Below are 25,624 nucleotides of genomic sequence, written 5' to 3'. Positions count from 1 at the left end.
ATCTAGATAAATGCCACGAAGCAATTCATATGCCGTTTTATTGTTTTTAACATTGAAATGGCAAGTGCAACAGGTGAAGATGATGTTGTTGCGGAATTGTTGTGACTACCCTTTTCAAGACGACAATTCAGTGAAAAGACAGACATTATAACGGCAGGGGGCGCGGCGGTGGCGGCGGAGGGTGTGTGTGTGTCTACAGAAGGTCCAGTTGTGATAGACACGGTTCGCCACTGACATGCACACATTGTGAAACATTACCAATACTATAACGTTGGTAAATGTTCTATCACTTTTATTTTTCACTTGTATCTCATTGTGAAGTTCCTGTCAAAGCCTAGCAGTATGGTCTTATCTAGGAATGATTTGACATCTAACTTAATTGCTTCCAAAGGTTTAAAAACATAAGCATATAAACTTAAAGTATGAGTCTTTCTTTCTTTACTTCAGGGTAGAAAGTTTTGTATCGAAAGTCAACATCATGGTCAAATCCTCCAGGGCATAATTATGATTATCATGATGCAACAGGCCTGAGGGGAAGTTTCCAGTATAGGCTGAGGGGACAGGTGTGGAGCAAGCGGCAAACTCTGGGGAAGAGCCGGGACGCCAATACGGAAGTGCCACAAACTGCAGTTCACATATTGGCCGATAGGCGATGACTGCAGAAAGGAGGAATTTCCATAGACCCCCATGTTAAAATGCCCAATTTTACAGCAGAAAAAAACATGTTTCTACCCCTGGATGCAATACATATTATTATGGATATAGTTAGATTCCACCTTCATGATTAGGAATCTGTGAGTGAATTGTTTTCTAACGCGACCCTTTTATTTATATTAGGTCTTAAGGTTTTTGCATAAATTAGGGCGTAGTCACTTTGATGGACAGGTACGTGCCTCACCAGGGGCGTCGCCTGGACCTGAAAACATTCGGGGCTTAGCCCACAGTGGCGGCGGCACGACAGTGGCATTTTTTACTGCAACACTCCCCACACGCACACACACAATACACCCGCGACTGTTACAATGAAGGCTCGATAATCAGCTCACGGCATATAGGCAGGGATAAAGTGGTATTTTTTATGAGTGGGGGGCGGACCTCACCTACTCTAGGGGGGTCCGGGGGGATGCTCCCCCGGGAAGATTTTTTTTTAAATATTGAAGTTAAATGCATCAATCTGGTGCACTTTGAGAGCAAAATGAAGAGATCTATGGATAACTCTCTCAACACCCATATGAAGCAGAACTGTAAACAGATGTACTTTTTCTTTATGGATATTTTACTAATCACTCCCCTTTTAAACTCTATTCTTGTTTTACTGCCTTATAGTATTTCATAACTGTTTTTCCTTTATTCTCTTATTTTTTTTATAACTATAATGATCATATGAAGGTGTGCCGTGGAAATAATCTTTTGAATAATTTGTGACCAAACCGTTTGAGACCCACTGAGATAACTTAGACTAAAGTTAAGTATCTAAACAGTCCTTTAGCTCACCTGAGTCTCTCAGTCTGATAGGAGAGGACTCTCCTCCAGCTTGTTGTGGAACAAACAGCTCCTTATGTCCGTTAGTGCAGCTAGCTAACCAGATGCTAACAACACGGTCCCTGCTGGCACCGGTCCCTCCCTCCCCCTCTCTCCCTCTCTCTCTCTCTCTCTCTCTCTCTATCACACTAAATGCGCTATTGCCACACACACACAGAGCCGAGCTTGAATGACACAAGCACACGTTTATTTCCATGCAACTCTCTGATTGGTCTGGTGTCATGCCTCTGTTGCATTCACTGAACACGGGAAATTACAGTGCTGCCGTCCTCTCGTGTCATGATGAGGTTCACGTAAAGCACGGTTAATGTATTATATTATTGAGGGAGAATTGTCCGGGGCTACAGAAAAAACATTCGGGGTTAAAGCCCCGGATGCCCAGGCCAGGCGACGCCACTGTGCCTCACTGTCAGCTAACAGCATACTTGCCAACCCTCCCGATTTTCGCGGGAGACTCCCGATTTCATTGCCCTCTCCCGGTTTTCTCCCGGGGTCATATTTCTCCCGCATTTCTCCCGATTTCTGACAAAATCAGATTTACTCAAGACTGTTTCCACTCGGACTTTAATACAGCTACACCATTTGGTTTCCATGGTAGCGCGTCTCGTTAGTAGCGCGCGCAACTGACAGTCTGAGAGGATGAGGAAGATAGTCACAGCAAACAGAACAAGGATCGACAAGTCTACCCTCTGCTCACTCCTTTCCTGCAGTGCACTTACAACTACAATAAGCATGTTCATGTTAATCTAATACAGCTCCGGCGATCCACTAGCACACCCCCCCCCCGGTGGTTTTGGAAATCCTCCCGATTTCTGAGGTCTCAAGGTTGGCAAGTATGGCTAACAGCAACTTGTCCACTCTGCTAGGCTACAACGTTAGTTAGTTGTAATTACTGTACTTGACCCTTTAGCCGTGTTCGTGTGCCTTTTAGGGAATATTGTTACAAATACCAGACAATTAAAATGTCGTGCTGTGCGCTTGAATGTACTAACAGAACTTCCAAGAAGTCCAAAATGATAATATTATACATGTTAACCCCGTTAGCAGGTGTTTGTGTGCTTGTTAGCTTAGCTTGTTATGTAGCTTATTAGCCAGCTAAGGACGTAACCCTTTATACATTTATATATATATATATATACAGTTTAGTTTATGATTCAGCCTTGGGTAAGACTTTTATAGTATATGGCTATGACGCCCATAATGCTAAACAGGAGCAAATGTTAAAAGGGGACCCAATTATCCCAGTGGTGGCCGCCGGAGCTAACGGAGCCGCAGGGGGCTAGCTCCAGCCGGAGTCCAGCTCCAGCCGGCGTCCCAGAGCCCCCTGCGGCTCCGTTAGCTCTGGGCGGTGGAGTCCGGCGTTATAACTGGAGATCAAGGAATGCAGCGAAACGCGGACTTGGTTCGCCTGCAGCCCGCTGTCAAATAAATTATGTTGAACAAGGCTTATTAAGCTGAACATCGCCACAATTGTTCTGCTATGTATCGGTACTTCTTTTATTTTATTAACGTGATGACAAGCGTTAAGAATAACAAAAAATAGCTAATTCTCTTGCAGATTGTCTCGTTTGATTATGAATGTAACGTTAGGGGAATTACACTGTTTTATCAAAACCAAAGTGCCACGCAGTAACTTGGTATGCATGTATTTCATGTTAGCTTAGCTTCTTAGCCTGAGCTAGCTCTGTTTACTTCCAGTTCGGAGGCAGCAGGTCCCACCTCGGCTCCGCCTCTTTGCCCTTATTTGGAGCAGGCGGGAGTTAGACTCTGACGTCACTGTCGAGCCGTTAGTGGCCGACTCCGCCTACTAAGGGCTTCTCGGCAACTCTGCAGAATCCTATGGGTGACGTCACGGACACTACGTCCATTTATATATACAGTCTATGGTGTGGAGGCAGGCTGCGGACACTGTGAACTCCAGAGGAAGTTTGTTAGTTTGTTAAAGCGCTTCGAGTGGAAATAGCCTGAGGTTGATCTGCAGTAAAATAGACACCAGTGCCAGTGCAGCTCTCAGTATGTCCATAGTTCCACAGTTATTGTAGATAGCCTACTGTAGCCAAGTGTAACATTAGGGAGCATGTCAGGATTTTTGTTGATCTCATTGATAGCAAAACATTTTTATACACCATCAATAACAGGAAGGGCATTTTCCTGCTTGAAAAGAAGTTTCAGGAGACGAGATCAAATTTAAGTTTAGTCAAATGTTTTATGCGAGACAATGTTGATTTTATTATTTGAATAACAATTTCTGGCAATTAATCTGAAATCACATAGGATATTGGTATTTTGGGTCTGCATATAATTGTATTCTTTTTTTATTTGCATATATACATATTGGTTGAAACTTGTATTCTATTAAAAGGAGTCATCTCAATATGCTACGTTACACAGTAAAATAACTCACAGTTGGAGACACTAAAATAAACAAATATAATTATAGGGTTCCATAATTATTTTAGGGCTCCCTTTCCCATTATATATTTTTTTGTATTCCTCTCTGGTTTGAGTAAGATGATATAACATTTTGGGATGAAAATACAAAAGAGCAGTCCAAAACTGGAGGACAGAATAGCAAATATCTCTACAGCAACACTAAACTTTCCAGGAGAGCTTACATATGCTGGGATGAAAGTGATCCATACAGCGCAGAATATCAGCATGCTAAAGGTTATAAACTTGGCTTCATTAAAGTTATCAGGCAGTTTCCGAGCCAGAAAAGCAAGAATGAAACATAAAATGGCCAGTAGTCCTATGTACCCAAGTACAGACCAAAAGCCCAAAGCTGAGCCCAAAGCACACTCTAAGATTATTTTGTCTTTGAAGTCTTTAAGATTCTTCAAAGGAAAAGGAGGAGAAATTGTTAACCAGAGGATACATATAATTACTTGTATTAGAGTAAAACCCAGAACAGTTAGTCTCTGCTGGGCAGGCCCAAACCACTTCATCATATTACTGCCTGGAAGTGTAGCCCTGAAGGCCATTAGCACCACTATAGTTTTCCCCAGAACACAAGAAATACAGAGGACAAAGGTGATGCCGAATGCTGTGTGTCGCAGCATGCAGGACCACTCAGAGGGCCGACCGATGAAGGTCAGAGAACACAGGAAACACAGAGTCAAGGAGAAGAGCAGCAGGAAGCTCAGCTCAGAGTTGTTAGCCCTGACAATTGGAGTTTTCCTGTATCTGAAGAAAATGAATGCCACAACAGCTGTGATGCATGTTCCAAATAAGGATGCTGCAGTGAGCAGCGCTCCCATAATCTCTTCATATGACAGAAACTCTGCCTCCTTCTTTACACAGGCATCTCTTCTTTCATTTGACCAGAACTCAGGGTGACACCGCACACAGGTGATCGAATCTGAAAAAAAAATATTTGGTAAACATTATGTATAATTATTTTTTAATTTTGTATTTGTCCCTACGTTGCATCTTTTCTAAGCATACAAGACAGTACAGCACATAATAAGTATATACAATGTTTTGCTTATTTGTACAAGCACAAGTTCTTCCCAGGGATTTCTATGAATTTCTATGAATAATGAAATGATTTATTTTAGGTAGACTTGAAGTAGAAACATTTATTTTACATTGGTGCTTTAACATAATGCATTAATCCTTAGGAAGACTTTTGCATATATTTATATAGCTGACTTCAGAATTCTGTCTCAGTATCTGTATATGTATCATTTGCAATTATTTGTTATGTAACGATATTGTGTTTTTTCCTCTTAAAGGACTGCATGGTTTCGAAATTCTCCAAAACCCCACTGCAATTTCTTAAAATGAACAATACATGTTTTGTCTTGCATTCATGTAACTACACCTGTAATGTTGCTGATGTCTCCCTCTGCACATCTTATACAGTCATAGCAGCAGACAGGCATTCCTTTTTGGAGAACCTTGCGAGTTCCTGGAAGACATTCTTCACTGCAAACTGACACAGGCACCTGTGGGATCAAATCGACTATGAGAAGAAAGAAAAAGATCGGCCTTCACTTTGATTACTGTGTTGCCTTTGCATATTTCTATTTAAAATGTTGATGCATAAAAATCATACATTATGACGAGCATGACTAACAGTGTCAATTTCATATTTATAATGAAACAAAAAGACTGTATTAGCAACGACAGTGATCTTAGAGTATTTTACCTGTTGGGAGTTCTGTGTCCAAGTTATAGACACATTTTGCAGATTTAGCTGTTTGTTTGCAGGTAAAGATGCATCATAAAGGCCAACTGTGACAAAGTCCACAATGTCATTTTCTCTTGGCTTCCAATTTATAATTTCATACTTTGCTGCTGGGTCTCCATTTTCATTGAAGTAAACCTCTTCTCCTTCCTTTGTTTTAAACTGAATAGTTCTTATGTGCTGTAAAATCTGAAAAAACAAATATCCGTCAATGCAGAACATAATTTGAAGAATGTGTTGTGGTCCAAGTGTTTTAACAGCATGATAGACAGCAAAAGTTTAATTTACGTTATTGTAAACAAGTTCCTTGTTGATGTGAGTTAATGTAAAAACTTCAGTAACATTGGTGTTCAACTCACCGTAAATGGATCTAGCTGCACCTTGGTGTTACATGTTTTGTTACAGCTGAGGATAACATGAAGTGCGTGGGCCGCAGTATACACTCCTTTATAGACATTGTTAAAGATAGGCATCAGAGACATATCGGTGAAGCTGTTTTGCACTTCAGTCAAATCTTCACGTCCAGTACATTCTTTCTGATTTCTTGATGAAGACTTTGACTGCTTGAACTTACAGCTAAATAACGTCTCATAAAACGTTGTAAACATTTCATTACTAGATACATTGAGCGGCCTCACATCCAACATGAACTCCCTCATGCCACTGACATGTGCTTCGGGGATGGACAGGCCTATAGCACCGTCTAGAATGTGATGCTTATCCACGGTTGCAATTTGTGAATCAAAGATCCAGCTCTCAGACCCTATCCACTGGTACCCAGTCAAGTTGTGGTGAGAAAATGCATGTAGTATCACATCCAAATCCATGTGGGAGAGGAAAGCAATGATCACCTTGGAAGTGGAAGCCTTGATAATGTCAATTATCTTTTGTATTTTGTCTGGTGGATCGGTTCTAAAGAAGGACACAGAGTACTCAAGACAGATGCCAAGCTGCTGGGCCGTTTCTGTGAATGTGGCCATACCGTTGTTTCCATAATCATTATTTGTTCTAATAGCTCCAACCCAAGTCCAACCAAAATGCTTAACCAGCTGTGCCAGGCCTCTGCTCTGGTAGTAGTCACTGGGTATTGTTCTGAGGAAGGATGGGTACTTGGATTTATCACTGAGACAGGCACACGTAGCAAAGTGGCTGATCTAAAAGAAAAAAAACAAGTTACATCACAAGGTAAAGATTCAGGATATAAAGTAGTTATACAGCCAACTACAATCCGTTTTGCTATACATAGTTGCAATAGTTGAATATTAATAATATCAAACAATCTTACCCACCATTGGAATATGAAAGGGTCCGATGGCAGCAGCCATAGCCATGCAAGGAGAGGAAGATTGTTCTCCCATAATGGCCTGCACTTGGGCAGGTCTTGTACATGGTACTTCAGAGGGTTGTGATACAACTTCATTACCATTTGCAAAGGCCAATGCAACCCTCACACTTTTGGCAATTGAGCCACAGGAATCATAGATCCTATAGCCCAGAGAGATGCCAGGCAATAGGTCTGTGCTGTTATTAATCTCCTCTATGGCAAATAGCATAGCCTGGGCAAACTGGAACCCTCTGAAATTCAAGCTTGATGCAAACAGTTAATAATAATTAGTTACAAAAAGTCCATGCAGTAGAAAGAGTGGCACAGTACATGGAAGTATTTGATGGTAAAATCAAACACAACAGGAGTATATCCTCATTTAAATATTCAATGTTATACCCTTTCAGAAATCTGAAGCAAAATATTGATATGGTATACTGTTACCTGGTGCATTGCAGTGGCAGTGGTTTGTCCATGTAGGAATCCAGTCTGTTCTTCCAGCTGCTGTGGAAAGAGAAGATTCCCCCCAACATTATGTCCCCATCCTTAAACATCTGAGGGATCTCAGGGTCCCCTCTCTGTGTGCACACTGACTCCTCAGCCTGAGAGAAAGATGCCACCATTAACAGATGTAAGAGTGCCCATCCCTGCTCCGGCCACCTCTGTGTGGATGACATACTGTTTGAGTGAGCCAAAACAATTCAGTGGCATCACATGAACCCCAATGTAAATTTAAATTGGGCACTTGTATTTATATATTTTGGAGAAACTTGGGAAAGAATAATGGAACATTGATGTTTTATCTCTGTGGACTTGGGGGCAAAGGAAGGAGGCGCCAAACAAGAAAAGGGTTATTGGCGTTACCAAACTTACTGGTACTTGTGTGCTCTCAATTTATCTGCTAAAAAAACAACTATTATTCAATTATTTCTAAAATGATCATATCTTGAAACTTCTCTAACCCAAAATCCATGGCCTATTTCCAAGTTACATTTCATAATTAAAGCCAGCTAGTGCTAGTGGAGCACGCGCGTGAACTGCGAGCGCCGGAGCCTCGCAGCGGCGGAACTGTGGCGCGCTTAATTGTGCCGCTTTTGCGCATCAGATGAGGCCCCCTCCGCAAGATGAGGCCCCACGCAGTCTGCGTGATCTGCGTGTAGGGAGGGGCGGGCCTGGATGGTATGTTTTAGGTTTGGCAGCTTCAACTTCAGGAAACAGTTTTGTTTTTTAAGAAATCTACCTAAGGATTAGATATAAAATGCATAAATAAAAAAGCATAACATTGATCTAAGGAAATGTGCAGTAGAGGAAGCCGATGGCCTCGGTAGCCATTCGGATCATGCCTTCTGCCTTGCCTTCCCTGAGCCAGCTAGCCCACCTACTTTCTGACTGATCTTGTATTTTCTGAACCCTGTGAGCCTTCAGTCGACCTGTTGACCAGTAAGCCTGACGTCCTTCTGCCATGTCTCAACATGTCTCACCTTGCCATTTGCAGGACGTTCTTCCTAGAAGAAAGCATTCACCATGTCATCTTTGCGGATGCACAGCCAGATCATCAGTAGGCCATCTACACTGACAGCCAGCCAGATCAGTCTTCATTGACACCTAAAATCAGATGACCATCTCTTCCAAATCATTGGTCAGCCTACCTGAGAGTTCCTGCACTGCTACTCTCAGTAGTTAAACAAATAGAGCATTATTAATGTGCTAATGCACTTACACGTCAAACATAGGAAGAACATTCAAAGGTGAGAGGGTTGCACACTTTTTATTCCTCCAAATGAAATAACTTTTATATCAACATGAACCAGTGGCGAACCGTCAGGGCCTTCAAGGTATTCAGAGAATACCCTGGAACACTCAGATAAAACAAACAAAAAATCGATTTAATTATATAAATAAAATGTAATAAAATGTATGTGAAATGAATAAATGAGAATCGTATCTGTGTTGTTGATCTGTAATATTACAGTGTTACGTTGATTTGTTTGTCCTTCTCGGTCCATGCACTACGCATTTCAGTGGTTTTGTGTTAGAAAAGAAAAGCAACTAATCAGATATTTGTCTGGGTCTCTGGGTAGAATATCCTTCAACAAGGTATTCTATATCCTTGATAGAATACCCTGGCCGTTGCACTGAATGAGAGTGTACCTTTGGATTGACAGTTTGATCAACCAATCATATATTGATTTGTAGCCAATGGGCGTATTCTTTCAGAGTTTCCCTCGGTTCCAGGGTATTCTAGAAGGCCCGGTAGTTCACTGGCTCGAGACAGAGGATCTAGATAAATGCCACGAAGCAATTCATATGCCGTTTTATTGTTTTTAACATTGAAATGGCAAGTGCAACAGGTGAAGATGATGTTGTTGCGGAATTGTTGTGACTACCCTTTTCAAGACGACAATTCAGTGAAAAGACAGACATTATAACGGCAGGGGGCGCGGCGTTGGCGGCGGAGGGTGTGTGTGTGTCTAAAGAAGGTCCAGTTGTGATAGACACGGTTCGCCACTGACATGCACACATTGTGAAATATTACCAATACTATAACGTTGGTAAATGTTCTATCACTTTTATTTTTCACTTGTATCTCATTGTGAAGTTCCTGTCAAAGCCTAACAGTATGGTCTTATCTAGGAATGATTTGACATCTAACTTAATTGCTTCCAAAGGTTTAAAAACATAAGCATATGAACTTAAAGTATGAGTCTTTCTTTCTTTACTTCAGGGTAGAAAGTTTTGTATCGAAAGTCAACATCATGGTCAAATCCTCCAGGGCATAATTATGATTATCATGATGCAACAGGCCTGAGGGGAAGTTTCCAGTATAGGCTGAGGGGACAGGTGTGGAGCAAGCGGCAAACTCTGGGGAAGAGCCGGGACGCCAATACGGAAGTGCCACAAACTGCAGTTCACATATTGGCCGATAGGCGATGACTGCAGAAAGGAGGAATTTCCATAGACCCCCATGTTAAAATGCCCAATTTTACAGCAGAAAAAAACATGTTTCTACCCCTGGATGCAATACATATTATTATGGATATAGTTAGATTCCACCTTCATGATTAGGAATCTGTGAGTGAATTGTTTTCTAACGCGACCCTTTTATTTATATTAGGTCTTAAGGTTTTTGCATAAATTAGGGCGTAGTCACTTTGATGGACAGGTACGTGCCTCACTGTCAGCTAACAGCAACTTGTCCACTCTGCTAGGCTACAACGTTAGTTAGTTGTAGTTACTGTACTTGACCCTTTAGCCGTGTTCGTGTGCCTTTTAGGGAATATTGTTACAAATACCAGAAAATTAAAATGTCGTGCTGTGCGCTTGAATGTACTAACAGAACTTCAAGAAGTCTAAAATGATAATATTATACATGTTAACCCCGTTAGCCGGTGTTTGTGTGCTTGTTAGCTTAGCTTGTTATGTAGCTTATTAGCCAGCTAAGGATGTAACCCTTTATACATTTATATATATATATATATACAGTTTAGTTTATGATTCAGCCTTGGGTAAGACTTGTATAGTATATGGCTATGACGCCCATAATGCTAAAGAGGAGCAAATGTTAAAAGGGGACCCAATTATCCCAGTGGTGGCCGCCAGAGCTAACGGAGCCGCAGGGGGCTAGCTCCAGCCGGCGTCCAGCTCCAGCCGGCGTCCCGGAGCCCCCTGCGGCTCCGTTAGCTCCGGGCGGTGGAGTCCGGCGTTATAACTGGAGATCAAGGAATGCAGCGAAACGCGGACTTGGTTCGCCTGCAGCCTGCTGTAGTATTAGTTAAATAAATGATGTTGAACAAGGCTTATTAAGCTGAACATCGCCACAATTGTTCTGCTATGTATCGGTACTTCTTTTATTTTATTAACGTTATGACAAGCATTAAGAATAACAAAAAATAGCTAATTCTCTTGCAGATTGTCTCGTTTGATTATGAATGTAACGTATAGGGGAACTACACTGTTTTATCAAAACCAAAGTGCCACGCAGTAACTTGGTATGCATGTATTTCATGTTAGCTTAGCTTCTTAGCCTGAGCTAGCTCTGTTTACTTCCAGTTCGGAGGCAGCAGGTCCCGCCTCGGCTCCGCCTCTTTGCCCTTATTTGGAGCAGGCGGGAGTTAGACTCTGACGTCACTGTCGAGCCGTTAGTGGCCGACTCCGCCTACTAAGGGCTTCTCGGCAACTCTGCAGAATCCTATGGGTGACGTCACGGACACTACGTCCATTTATATATACAGTCTATGGTGTGGAGGCAGGCTGGGGACACTGTGAACTCCAGAGGAAGTTTGTTAGTTTGTTAAAGCGCTTCGAGTGGAAATAGCCTGAGGTTGATCTGCAGTAAAATAGACACCAGTGCCAGTGCAGCTCTCAGTATGTCCATAGTTCCACAGTTATTGTAGATAGCCTACTGTAGCCAAGTTTAACATTAGGGAGCATGTCAGGATTTTTGTTGATCTCATTGATAGCAAAAATCAATGCTTGAGAAAATTTGAATTATCTCAAATTGAAGCTAGGGTGTTGTGAAAGATAGAACAAAATAATAAATTTGTGTTGAGTCTCAAATACCGTACAATGAACATACAACATTGAAAATATGCCTAACAATACATACTTTTTACATTTCCGTACTCCTGGAATTGTCTGAAATGTGTTAATTACGTAATCCTGCCTTGTGCGGAATGAAAAAATGCCTCCAATAACAAGGTCACCATCTTGGAACAGTTCAGGCGGTTGTGCTGAGTCTTGCAGTCGGTAAAACAGAGTCCCCCTTCCCCATTAGCAGAACCAAAAGGAGCGGCCTCAGTAAGGACATGGCTGTGCTCTTCAGGTCACGCCAATCTGCTTGAGAGCTCATGACACCCCTTTATACACCATCAATAACAGGAAGGGCATTTTCCTGCTTGAAAATAAGTCTCAGGAGACGAGAATGAAATTTAAGTTTAGTCAAATGTTTTATGCGAGACAATGTTGATTTTATTATTTGAATAACAATTTCTGGCAATTAATCTGAAATCACATAGGAGATTGGTATTTTGGGTCTGCATATAATTGTATTCTTTTTTTATTTGCATACATACATATTGGTTGAAACTTGTATTCTATTAAAAGGAGTCATCTCAATATGCTACGTTACACAGTAAAATAACTCACAGTTGGAGACACTAAAATAAACAAATATAATTATAGGGTTCCATAATTATTTTAGGGCTCCCTTTCCCATTATATATTTTTTTGTATTCCTCTCTGGTTTGAGTAAGATGATATAACATTTTGGGATGAAAATACAAAAGAGCAGTCCAAAACTGGAGGACAGAATAGCAAATATCTCTACAGCAACACTAAACTTTCCAGGAGAGCTTACATACGCTGGGATGAAAGTGATCCATACAGCGCAGAATATCAGCATGCTAAAGGTTATAAATTTGGCTTCATTAAAGTTATTAGGCAGTTTACGAGCCAGAAAAGCAAGAATGAAACATAAAATGGCCAGTAGTCCTATGTACCCAAGTACAGACCAAAAGCCCAAAGCTGAGCCCAAAGCACACTCTAAGATTATTTTGTCTTTGAAGTCTTTAAGATTCTTAAAAGGAAAAGGAGGAGAAATTGTTAACCAGAGGATACATATCATTACTTGTATTAGAGTAAAACCCAGAACAGTTAGTCTCTGCTGGGCAGGCCCAAACCACTTCATCATATTACTGCCTGGAAGTGTAGCCCTGAAGGCCATTAGCACCACTATAGTTTTCCCCAGAACACAAGAGATACAGAGGACAAAGGTGATGCCGAATGCTGTGTGTCGCAGCATGCAGGACAAATTTGAGGGCCGACCGATGAAGGTCAGAGAACACAGGAAACACAGAGTCAAGGAGAAGAGCAGCAGGAAGCTCAGCTCAGAGTTGTTCGCCCTGACAATTGGAGTTTTCCTGTATCTGAAGAAAATGAATGCCACAACAGCTGTGATGCATGTTCCAAATAAGGATGCTGCAGTGAGCAGCGCTCCCATAATCTCTTCATATGACAGAAACTCTGCCTCCTTCTTTACACAGGCATCTCTTCTTTCATTTGACCAGAACTCAGGGTGACACCGCACACAGGTGATCGAATCTGAAAAAAAAAAGATTTGGTAAACATTATGTATAATTATTTTTTAATTTTGTATTTGTCCCTACGTTGCATCTTTTCTAAGCATACAAGACAGTACAGCACATAATAAGTATATACAATGTTTTGCTTATTTGTACAAGCACAAGTTCTTCCCAGGGATTTCTATGAATTTCTATGAATAATGAAATGATTTATTTTAGTTAGACTTGAAGTAGAAACATTTATTTTACATTGGTGCTTTAACATAATGCATTAATCCTTAGGAAGACTTTTGCATATATTTATATAGCTGACTTCAGAATTCTGTCTCAGTATCTGTATATGTATCATTTGCAATTATTTGTTATGTAACGATATTGTGTTTTTTTCTTCTTAAAGGACTGCATGGTTTCGAAATCCCCCAAAACCCACTGCAATTTCTTAAAATGAACAATACATGTTTTGTCTTGCATTCATGTAACTATACCTGTACTGTTGCTGATGTCTCCCTCTGCACATCTTATACAGTCATAGCAGCAGACAGGCATTCCTTTTTGGAGAACCTTGCGAGTTCCTGGAAGACATTCTTCACTGCAAACTGACACAGGCACCTGTGGGATCAAATCGACTATGAGAAGAAAGAAAAAGATCGGCCTTCACTTTGATTACTGTGTTGCCTTTGCATATTTCTATTTAAAATGTTGATGCATAAAAACCATACATTATGACGTGCATGACTAACAGTGTCAATTTCATATTTATAATGAAACAAAAAGACTGTAATTAGCAACGACAGTGATGTATGTTACCTGTTGGGAGTTCTGTGTCCAAGTTATAGACTCATTTTGCAGATTTAGCTGTTTGTTTGCAGGTAAAGATGCATCATAAAGGCCAACTGTGACAAAGTCCACAATGTCATTTTCTCTTGGCTTCCAATTTATAATTTCATACTTTGCTGCTGGGTCTCCATTTTCATTGAAGTAAACCTCTTCTCCTTCCTTTGTTTTAAAGTGAATAGTTCTTATGTGCTGTAAAATCTGAAAAACAAATATCCGTCAATGCAGAACATAATTTGAAGAATGTGTTGTGGTCCAAGTGTTTTAACAGCATGATAGACAGCAAAAGTTTAATTTACGTTATTGTAAACATGTTCCTTGTTGATGTGAGTTAATGTAAAAACTTCAGTAACATTGGTGTTCAACTCACCGTAAATGGATCTAGCTGCACCTTGGTGTTACATGTGTTGTTACAGCTGAGGATAACATGAAGTGCGTGGGCCGCAGCATACACTCCTTTATAGACATTGTTAAAGATAGGCATCAGAGACATATCGGTGAAGCTGTTTTGCACTTCAGTCAAATCTTCACGTCCAGTACATTCTTTCTGATTTCTTGATGAAGACTTTGACTGCTTGAACTTACAGCTAAATAACGTCTCATAAAACGTTGTAAACATTTCATTACTAGATACATTGAGCGGCCTCACATCCAACATGAACTCCCTCATGCCACTGACATGTACTTCGGGGATAGACAGGCCTATAGAACCGTCTAGAATGTGATGCTTATCCACGGTTGCAATTTGTGAATCAAGGATCCAGCCCTCAGAGCCTATCCACTGGTACCCAGTCAAGTTGTGGTGAGAAAATTCATGTAGTATCACATCCAAATCCATGTGGGAGAGGAAAGCAATGATCACCTTGGAAGTGGAAGCCTTGATAATGTCAATTATCTTTTGTATTTTGTCTGGTGGATCGGTTCTAAAGAAGGACACAGAGTACTCAAGACAGATGCCAAGCTGCTGGGCTGTTTCTGTGAATGTGGCCATACCGTTGTTTCCATAATCATCATTTGTTCTAATAGCTCCAACCCAAGTCCAACCAAAATGCTTAACCAGCTGAGCCAGGCCTCTGCTCTGGTAGTAGTCACTGGGTATTGTTCTGAGGAAGGATGGGTACTTGGATTTATCACTGAGACAGGCACACGTAGCAAAGTGGCTGATCTAAAAGAAAAAAACAAGTTACATCCCAAGGTAAAGATTCAGAATATAAAGTAGTTATAGAGCCAACTACAATCCCTTTTGCTATACATAGTTGCAATAGTAGAATATTAATAATATCAAACAATCTTACCCACCATTGGAATATGAAAGGGTCCGATGGCAGCAGCCATAGCCATGCAAGGAGAGGAAGAATGTTCTCCCATAATGGCCTGCACTTGGGCAGGTCTTGTACATGGTACTTCAGAGGGTTGTGATACAACTTCATTACCATTTGCAAAGGCCAATGCAACCCTCACACTTTTGGCAATTGAGCCACAGGAATCATAGATCCTATAGCCCAGAGAGATGCCAGGCAATAGGTCCGTGCTGTTATTAATCTCCTCTACGGCAAATAGCATAGCCTGGGCAAACTGGAACCCTCTGAAATTCAAGCTTGATGCAAACAGTTAATAATAATTAGTTACAAAAAGTCCATGCAGTAGAAAGAGTGGCACAGTACATGGAAGTATTTGATGGTATATCCTCATTTAAATATTCAATGTTATACCCTTTCAGAAATCTGAAGCAAAATATTGATATGGTATACTGTTACCTGGTGCATTGCAGTGGCAGTGGTTTGTCCATGTAGGAATCCTGTCTGTTCTTCCAGCTGCTGTGGAAAGCGAAGATTCCCCCCAACATTATGTCCCCATCCTTAAACATCTGAGGGATCTCAGGGTCCCCTCTCTGTGTGCACACTGGCTCCTCAGCCTGAGAGATAGATGCCACCATTAACAGATGTAAGAGTGCCCATCCCTGCTCTGGCCACCTCTGTGTGGATGACATACTGTTTGAGTGAGCCAAAACAATTCAGTGGCATCACATGAACCCCAATGTAAATTTAAATTGGGCACTTGTATTTATATATTTTGGAGAAACTTGGGAAAGAATAATGGAACATTGATGTTTTATCTCTGTGGACTTGGGGGCAAAGGAAGGAGGCGCCAAACAGGAAAAGGTTATTGGCGTTACCAAACTTACTGGTACTTGTGTGCTCTCAATGTATCTGCTAAAAAAACAACTATTATTCAATTATTTGTAAAAAGATCATATCTTGAAACTTCTCTAACCCAAAATCCATGGCCTATTTCCAAGTTGCCTTTTATAATTAAAGCCAGCTAGTGCTAGTGGAGCACGCGCGTGAACTGCGAGCGGCGGAGCCTCGCAGCGGCGGAACTGTGGCGCGCTTAATTGTGCCGCTTTTGCGCATCAGATGAGGCCCCCTCCACAAGATGAGGCCCCACGCAGTCTGCGTGATCTGCGTGTAGGGAGGGGCGGGCCTGGATGGTATGTTTTAGGTTTGGCAGCTTCAACTTCAGTAAACAGTTTTGTTTTTTAACCTCTTAAGCCCTGAGCCTGTTTTTCAGGTCTCAGGCTCGAAAATGACATTCCCAGAACAAATGACCCGATCTTCCCTTCTAAAAGGGTTAAATTAATAATCTTTATTGTCAAAGTAATGATAAACCTGTGAGTTGGATGTAGAAAAGTCAGAATCAATATAGATGTTTTTTATTTTAAAGAAAATTCAGATTTTACATAGTAAAAAACTGTAAATTATAGTGTCCGTCCAAAAATTCTTTTTTACTTATAGTGAAAACTACCCTTGGATGATGGGTTAGTAGACTAAAAGCTTTAAGAATCCAAAGTACAACATATAATAAGAACCCTGTATCAAGATTGATGCAAAACAAGTGAAATTAGACCTTTTTAGAGAGATTTAGCCAAAAACCCCCACTTCTGGGGTCATTTGGGTGGATTTGACCTATCTCTGGCCCCCCTTGCTCGATTTTGATGAATGAAATCTCTTTATAACCGCTAGAGCCAATGGAATCGAGGGAAAGTTATATACACACCAAAACGTTAACAAATAAGGAGTGAGAGTGACGCGTTACCAAAACCGGAAGCTGCATACACTCTGGTGGCTACCATTAGCAGCTAACTTTTCCGCTCCGATCTTTACATAAAAAATGGAATTATGGATTATAAATAATTTCTTCAAAGGCACAGGTACATTATCAACCTATGGATCAACAGTTGTAGCATTTTTTTTTTTCGTTTTAATGCCATTGAACACGTATTTTGACCTAATTGACAGCTACGGTGAGACGATCTGCCGTAAAAGCTCCGTAAAGGTACGTGTTGTGATGTCTGTGTTTGCTTCCCCTGTCGCAAGTTCGGATCGCTCAGTGATGATACTATACCTAAATAATGAGTGGAGTCTCAGCTTTAAATCGGCTATATTGTATGTGCAGCTACAATAAGTAATAAGGGTATTTTTATCTTGAATTGTGTGCCGCAGTGCGTTAGAATTTTTTCGCTCAGGGGTCATTTAGACGCTTCTTATGAGACTTGTGTTTTGTTTTGGTAAAAATGGTTCATATCTTCAGTTAGCTGAGATTCTTCCCGTTAATCTGGTGCTACACATTAATAGTTTCATAAATGTTAAGAAGCCCTTAGACATTATCTCGAAAAAAAAACGGTGGGAGGGGTCCAATGGGGGGACCGCCGTGCTTAAGAGGTTAAGAAATCTACCTAAGGATTAGATATAAAATGCATAAATAAAAAAGCATAACATTTATCCAAAGAAATGTGCAGTAGAGGAAGCCGATGGCCTCGGTAGCCATTCGGATCATGCCTTCTGCCTTGCCTTCCCTGAGCCAGCTAGCCCACCTACTTTCTGACTGATCTTGTATTTTCTGAACCCTGTGAGCCTTCAGTTGACCTGTTGACCAGTAAGCCTGACGTCCTTCGGCCATGTCTCAATATGTCTCACCTTGCCAGGACGTTCTTCCTAGAAGAAAGCATTCACCATGCCATCTTTGCGGATGCACAGCCAGATCATCAGTAGGCCATCTACTCTGACAGCCAGCCAGATCAGTCTTGACACCTAAAATCAGATGACCATCTCTTCCAAATCATCGGTCAGCCTACCTGAGAGTTCCTGCACTGCTACTCTCAGTAGTTAAACAAATAGAGCATTATTAATGTGCTAATGCACTTACACGTCAAACATAGGAAGAACATTCAAAGGTCAGAGGGTTGCACACTTTTTATTCCTCCAAATGAAATAACTTTTATATCAACATGCACCAGTGGCGAACCGTTAGGGCCTTCAAGGTATTCAGAGAATACCCTGGAACACTCAGATAAAACAAACAAAAAATCCATTTAATTACATAAATAAAATGTAATAAAATTAGGGGTGTCAGTCGATTAAAATATTTAATTGCGATTAATCGCATGATTGTCCATAGTTAATCGCGATTAATCGCAAATTAATCGCACATTTTTTATCTGTTCTAAATGTACCTTAGAGGGATATTTTTCAAGTTTTGAATACTCTTATCAACATATGAGTGGACAAATATGCTTTATATGTTTGTTTATTATCATTTGAACAATGACAAATATTCTCATGAATATTAAACACAACAACCTCTGAACATTACAAATATTCGCCTCAATTCAACCTGGAACCTCTCTCATACAATAATACAATACAAAGTGTGTGTGTGTGTGTGTGTGTGTGTGTGTGTGTGTGTGTGTGTGTGTGTGTGTGTGTGTGTGTGTGTGTGTGTGTGTGTGTGTGTGTGTGTGTGTGTGTGTGTGTGTGTGTGTGTGTGTGTGTGTGTGGAGACACTGTGATGGATCGTTGGAGCTATGTGCAGCTCAAGGCATATATGCTCGAACGGGAGCTGCCTGGACGCTGCAATCATGTTGCGCGCACTATCCGTGCTGAGTGTGCTGACTTTTCGTACAATGTCCCACTGTCTGGCTACCTGCATAAAGTCAAGTGCTCGGCGCAGTTGTCGGTGAAATGTCGCTCCTCTGTTTTCATTGAAACAGCTCCTTATATCCGTTAGCGCAGCTAGCTAGCACCAGATGCTAACAACAACAACACTATTTTAAACTCGATGCGCTCTGAAACTACGGGGCGGGGCGGCCGAGGACAAATAAATACACATGCGTTAATCGCGTTAAAATAATTAGTGGCGTTCATTTTTTTTTGCTATTTTGTTATTAACGCGTTAACTTGACAGCCCTAAATAAAATGTATGTAAAATGAATAAATGAGAATCGTATCTGTGTTGTTGATCTGTAATATTACAGTGTTACGTTGATTTGTTTGTCCTTCTCGGTCCATGCACTACGCTTTTCAGTGGTTTTGTGTTAGAAAAGAAAAGCAACTAATCAGATATTTGTCTGGGTCTCTGGGTAGAATATCCTTCAACAAGGTATTCTATATCCTTGATAGAATACCCTGGCCGTTGCACTGAATGAGAGCATACCTTTGGATTGACAGTTTGATCAACCAATCATATATTGATTTGTAGCCAATGGGCGTATTCTTTCAGAGTTCCCCTCGGTTCCAGGGTATTCTAGAAGGCCCGGTAGTTCACTGGCTCGAGACAGAGGATCTAGATAAATGCCACGAAGCAATTCATATGCCGTTTTATTGTTTTTAACATTGAAATGGCAAGTGCAACAGGTGAAGATGATGTTGTTGCAGAATTGTTGTGAGTACCCTTTTCAAGACGACAATTCAGTGAAAAGACAGACATTATAACGGCGGGGGGCGCGGCAGGGGGCGCGGCGGTGGCTGCGGAGGGTGTGTGTGTGTCTACAGAAGGTCCAGTTGTGATAGACACGGTTCGACACTGACATGCACACATTGTGAAACATTACCAACACTATAACGTTGGTAAATGTTCTATCACTTTTATTTTTCACTTGTATCTCATTGTGAAGTTCCTGTCAAAGCCTAACAGTATGGTCTTATCTAGGAATGATTTGACATCTAACTTAATTGCTTCCAAAGGGTTAAAAACATAAGCATATGAACTTAAAGTATGAGTCTTTCTTTCTTTACTTCAGGGTAGAAAGTTTTTTTATCGAAAGTCAACATCATGGTCAAATCCTCCAGGGCATAATTATGATTATCATGATGCAACAGGCCTGAGGGGAAGTTTCCAGTATAGGCTGACGGGACATGTGTGGAGGCAGGCTGGGGACACTGTGAACTCCAGAGGAAGTTTGTTAGTTTGTTAAAGCGCTTCGAGTGGAAATAGCCTGAGGTTGATCTGCAGTAAAATAGACACCAGTGCCAGTGCAGCTCTCAGTATGTCCATAGTTCCACAGTTATTAAAGATACTGTATCCAAGTTTAACATTAGGGAGCATGTCAGGATTTTTGTTGATCTCATTGATAGCAAAAATCAATGCTTGAGAACATTTGAATTCTCAAAAATTGAAGCTAGGGTGTTGTGAAAGATAGAACAAAATAATACATTTGTGTTAAGTCTCAAATACAGTACAATGAAGTAAGGACATGGCTGTGCTCTTCAGGTCACGCCAATCTGCTTGAGAGCTCATGACACCCCTTTATACATCATCAATAACAAGAAGGGCATTTTCCTGCTTGAAAAGAAGTCTCAGGAGACGAGATGAAATTTAAGTTTAGTCAAATGTTTTATGCGAGACAATGTTGATTTCATTATTTGAATAACAATTTCTGGCAATTAATCTGAAATCACATAGGAGATTGCTATTTTGGGTCTGCATATAATTGTATTCTTTTTTTATTTGCATATATACATATTGGTTGAAATGATGGTACATTGCATTCTATTAAAAGGAGTCATCTCAATATGCTACGTTACACAGTAAAATAACTCACAGTTGGAGACACTAAAATAAACAAATATAATTATAGGGTTCCATAATTATTTTAGGGCTCCCTTTCCCATTATATATTTTTTTGTATTCCTCTCTGGTTTGAGTAAGATGATATAACATTTTGGGATGAAAATACAAAAGAGCAGTCCAAAACTGGAGGACAGAATAGCAAATATCTCTACAGCAACACTAAACTTTCCAGGAGAGCTTACATACGCTGGGATGAAAGTGATCCATACAGCGCAGAATATCAGCATGCTAAAGGTTATAAACTTGGCTTCATTAAAGTTATCAGGCAGTTTCCGAGCCAGAAAAGCAAGAATGAAACATAAAATGGCCAGTAGTCCTATGTACCCAAGTACAGACCAAAAGCCCAAAGCTGAGCCCAAAGCACACTCTAAGATTATTTTGTCTTTGAAGTCTTTAAAATTCTTAAAAGGAAAAGGAGGAGAAATTGTTAACCAGAGGATACATATCATTACTTGTATTAGAGTGAAACCCAGAACAGTTAGTCTCTGCTGGGCAGGCCCAAACCACTTCATCATATTACTGCCTGGAAGTGTAGCCCTGAAGGCCATTAGCACCACTATAGTTTTCCCCAGAACACAAGAGATACAGAGGACAAAGGTGATGCCGAATGCTGTGTGTCGCAGCATGCAGGACCACTCAGAGGGCCGACCGATGAAGGTCAGAGAACACAGGAAACACAGAGTCAAGGAGAAGAGCAGCAGGAAGCTCAGCTCAGAGTTGTTAGCCCTGACAATTGGAGTCTTCCTGTATCTGAAGAAAATGAATGCCACAACAGCTGTGATGCATGTTCCAAATAAGGATGCTGCAGTGAGCAGCGCTCCCATAATCTCTTCATATGACAGAAACTCTGCCTCCTTCTTTACACAGGCATCTCTTCTTTCATTTGACCAGAACTCAGGGTGACACCGCACACAGGTGACAGAATCTGAAAAAAAGAAAATGTGGTAAACATTATGTATAATTATTTTTTAATTTTGTATTTGTCCCTACGTTGCATATTTTCTAAGCATACAAGACAGTACAGCACATAATAAGTATATAAAATGTTTTGCTTATTTGTAAAAGCACAAGTTCTTCCCAGGGATTTCTATGAATTTCTATGAATAATGAAATTATTTATTTTAGGTAGACTTGAAGTAGAAACATTTATTTTACATTGGTGCTTTAACATAATGCATTAATCCTTAGGAAGACTTTTGCATATATTTATATAGCTGACTTCAGAATTCTGTCTCAGTATCTGTATATGTATCATTTGCAATTATTTGTTATGTAACGATATTGTGTTTTTTTCTTCTTAAAGGACTGCATGGTTCCAAAACACACTGCAATTTCTTAAAATGAACAATACATGTTTTGTCTTGCATTCATGTAACTACACCTGTAATGTTGCTGATGTCTCCCTCTGCACATCTTATACAGTCATAGCAGCAGACAGGCATTCCTTTTTGGAGAACCTTGCGAGTTCCTGGAAGACATTTTTCACTGCAAACTGACACAGGCACCTGTGGGATCAAATCGACTATGAGAAGAAAGAAAAAGATCGGCCTTCACTTTGATTACTGTGTTGCCTTTGCATATTTCTATTTAAAATGTTGATGCATAAAAACCATACATTATGACGTGCATGACTAACAGTGTCAATTTCATATTTATAATGAAACAAAAAGACTGTAATTAGCAACAACAGTGATCTTAGAGTATGTTACCTGTTGGGAGTTCTGTGTCCAAGTTATAGACTCATTTTGCAGATTTAGCTGTTTGTTTGCAGGTAAAGATGCATCATAAAGGCCAACTGTGACAAAGTCCACAATGTCATTTTCTCTTGGCTTCCAATTTATAATTTCATACTTTGCTGCTGGGTCTCCATTTTCATTGAAGTAAACCTCTTCTCCTTCCTTTGTTTTAAAGTGAATAGTTCTTATGTGCTGTAAAATCTGAAAAACAAATATCCGTCAATGCAGAACATAATTTGAAGAATGTGTTGTGGTCCAAGTGTTTTAACAGCATGATAGACAGCAAAAGTTTAATTTACGTTATTGTAAACAAGTTCCTTGTTGATGTGAGTTAATGTAAAAACGTCAGTAACATTGGTGTTCAACTCACCGTAAATGGATCTAGCTGCACCTTGGTGTTACATGTTTTGTTACAGCTGAGGATAAAATGAAGTGCGTGGGCCGCAGCATACACTCCTTTATAGACATTGTTAAAGATAGGCATCAGAGACATATCGGTGAAGCTGTTTTGCACTTCAGTCAAATCTTCACGTCCAGTACATTCTATCTGATTTCTTGATGAAGACTTTGACTGCTTGAACTTACAGCTAAATACCGTCTCATAATACGTTGTAAACATTTCATTACTAGATACATTGAGCGGCCTCACATCCAACATGAACTCCCTCATGCCACTGACATGTGCTTCGGGGATGGACAGGCCTATAGCACCGTCTAGAATGTGATGCTTATCCACGGTTGCAGTTTGTGAATCAAAGATCCAGCTCTCAGAGCCTATCCACTGGTACCCAGTCAAGTTGTGGTGAAAAAATTCATGTAGTATCACATCCAAATCCTTGTGGGAGAGGAAAGCAATGATCACCTTGGAAGTGGAAGCCTTGATAATGTCAATTATCTTTTGTATTTTGTCTGGTGGATCAGTTCTAAAGAAGGACACAGAGTACTCAAGACAGATGCCAAGCTGCTGGGCCGTTTCTGTGAATGTGGCCATACCGTTGTTTCCATAATCATCATTTGTTCTAATAGCTCCAACCCAAGTCCAACCAAAATGCTTAACCAGCTGTGCCAGGGCTCTGCTCTGGTAGTAGTCACTGGGTATTGTTCTGAGGAAGGATGGGTACTTGGATTTATCACTGAGACAGGCACACGTAGCAAAGTGGCTGATCTAAAAGAAAAAAACAAGTTATATCCCAAGGTAAAGATTCAGAATATAAAGTAGTTATACAGCCAACTACAATCCGTTTTGCTATACATAGTTGCAATAGTTGAATATTAATAATATCAAATAATCTTACCCACCATTGGAATATGAAAGGGTCCGATGGCAGTAGCCATAGCCATGCAAGGAGAGGAAGAACTTTCTCCCATAATGGCCTGCACTTGGGCAGGTCTTGTACATGGTACTTCAGAGGGTTGTGATACAACTTCATTACCATTTGCAAAGGCCAATGCAACCCTCACACTTTTGGCAATTGAGCCACAGGAATCATAGATCCTATAGCCCAGAGAGATGCCAGGCAATAGGTCTGTGCTGTTATTAATCTCCTCTACGGCAAATAGCATAGCCTGGGCAAACTGGAACCCTCTGAAATTGAAGCTTGATACAAACAGTTAATAATATTTAGTTACAACAAGTCTAAGCAGTAGAAAGATTGGCACAGTACATGGAAGTATTTGATGGTAAAATCAAACACAACAGGAGTATATCCTCATTTAAATATTCAATGTTATACCCTTTCAGAAATCTGAAGCAAAATATTGATATGGTATACTGTTACCTGGTGCATTGCAGTGGCAGTGGTTTGTCCATGTAGGAATCCCGTCTGTTCTTCCAGCTGCTGTGGAAAGAGAAGATTCCCCCCAACATTATGTCCCCATCCTTAAACATCTGAGGGATCTCAGGGTCCCCTCTCTGTGTGCACACTGGCTCCTCAGCCTGAGAGAAAGATGCCACCAGCAACAGATGTAAAAGTGTCCATCCCTGCTCCGGCCACCTCTGTGTGGATGACATACTGTTTGAGTGAGCCAAAACAATTCAGTGGCATCACATGAACCCCAATGTAAATTTAAATTGGGCACTTGTATTTATATATTTTGGAGAAACTTGGGAAAGAATAATGGAACATTGATGTTTTATCTCTGTGGACTTGGGGGCAAAGGAAGGAGGCACCAAACAGGAAAAGGGTTATTTGCGTTACCAAACTTACCAAACTTACTGGTGCTCTCGATTTATCTGCTAAAAAACAACTATTATTCAATTATTTCTCAAAAGATCATATCTTGAAACTTCTATAACCCAAAATCCATGGCCTATTTCCAAGTTGCCTTTTATAGTTAAAGCCAGCTAGTGCTAGACCGCCAGGAAGGCCATCAGCAGAGGTCGGCTCGTCAGGACTTCGCGGCGGTGATGGCTATGGTGGCGGAGCGTGCAGGCTTGCTGCGTCCCCCACCAATACCTCCGAGGCCGGTGAGCCGCCTGCGCCAGGGCTTCTACGGCACGGGTCGTCATCTGGCGGTGTGTGGAAGCCACGTGGCGGCAGCCACTGAAAACGAAGGCTACGGTGGCTACTTGGGCAGGAATCCTCAAGGTGGAGGGCCACTCAGACACGGAGTGTTTCGGTGTGCCCCCTGGCGGCGCATCTGCTTCCGCAGGCAGCTGGGTGGGCAGAGGGGAGAAGGCCCCTGCCCCAGCTGCCGGGTGACCGAGAGATGCTTGAGTATCTCGATAAAATGTTCAAGCTCGGGGTGCAGATAGCGGCGGTGGCCAATAATCTGGGTGTGTTAGGAGTGTCGCTGATTTCCCCTCAGCAGGACGCTCCCGCCCCCCCTTCTGAGGACGGGAGTGATTATTCGGACCGCTGCGTGGGCCAGATGAATAATCTGGTCCACGGCATGGCTACCGCAGCCGGTCGGGTGATGGCCCTGACCACCGTGACGTCGCGCCACGTGTGGTTAGGTTTGACCGCCCTGGCTAAGAAAGACCGGGATGATCTCCTTGGGGCCCCCGTTG

The 25,624-nt window shown here is 41.2% G+C and overlaps 3 protein-coding genes across 3 annotated transcripts; all 3 read right to left on the bottom strand.

Moving 5' to 3' along the window:
- Nucleotides 1-3,992: 3,992 nt before the first annotated feature.
- Nucleotides 3,993-7,693, bottom strand: LOC117470231 (extracellular calcium-sensing receptor-like). The gene is made up of 6 exons (XM_034114929.1): nt 7,500-7,693; nt 7,021-7,318; nt 6,091-6,885; nt 5,693-5,920; nt 5,366-5,489; nt 3,993-4,900 (listed from the first exon to the last, which is right to left on the bottom strand). Exons 1-6 carry the CDS (start codon nt 7,676-7,678, stop codon nt 3,993-3,995), a joined length of 2,532 nt encoding a protein of 843 aa, XP_033970820.1. The 5' UTR covers nt 7,679-7,693.
- Nucleotides 7,694-12,246: 4,553 nt separating this feature from the next.
- LOC117470385 (extracellular calcium-sensing receptor-like) lies at nt 12,247-15,920 on the bottom strand. The gene is made up of 6 exons (XM_034115147.1): nt 15,727-15,920; nt 15,269-15,566; nt 14,340-15,134; nt 13,943-14,170; nt 13,621-13,744; nt 12,247-13,154 (listed from the first exon to the last, which is right to left on the bottom strand). Exons 1-6 carry the CDS (start codon nt 15,903-15,905, stop codon nt 12,247-12,249), a joined length of 2,532 nt encoding a protein of 843 aa, XP_033971038.1. The 5' UTR covers nt 15,906-15,920.
- Nucleotides 15,921-20,895: 4,975 nt separating this feature from the next.
- LOC117470381 (extracellular calcium-sensing receptor-like) lies at nt 20,896-24,517 on the bottom strand. Its single transcript, XM_034115140.1, has 6 exons — nt 24,393-24,517; nt 23,914-24,211; nt 22,985-23,779; nt 22,588-22,815; nt 22,260-22,383; nt 20,896-21,803 (listed from the first exon to the last, which is right to left on the bottom strand). Exons 1-6 carry the CDS (start codon nt 24,500-24,502, stop codon nt 20,896-20,898), a joined length of 2,463 nt encoding a protein of 820 aa, XP_033971031.1. The 5' UTR covers nt 24,503-24,517.
- Nucleotides 24,518-25,624: the final 1,107 nt, after the last annotated feature.

Source organism: Trematomus bernacchii, unplaced genomic scaffold (genome assembly GCF_902827165.1).
Source record: "Trematomus bernacchii unplaced genomic scaffold, fTreBer1.1, whole genome shotgun sequence".
Classification (NCBI taxonomy): Eukaryota; Metazoa; Chordata; class Actinopteri; order Perciformes; family Nototheniidae; genus Trematomus; species Trematomus bernacchii.
Note: the sequence above shows the minus strand (reverse complement) of the source record. Positions and strands in the feature narration are given on the sequence as shown.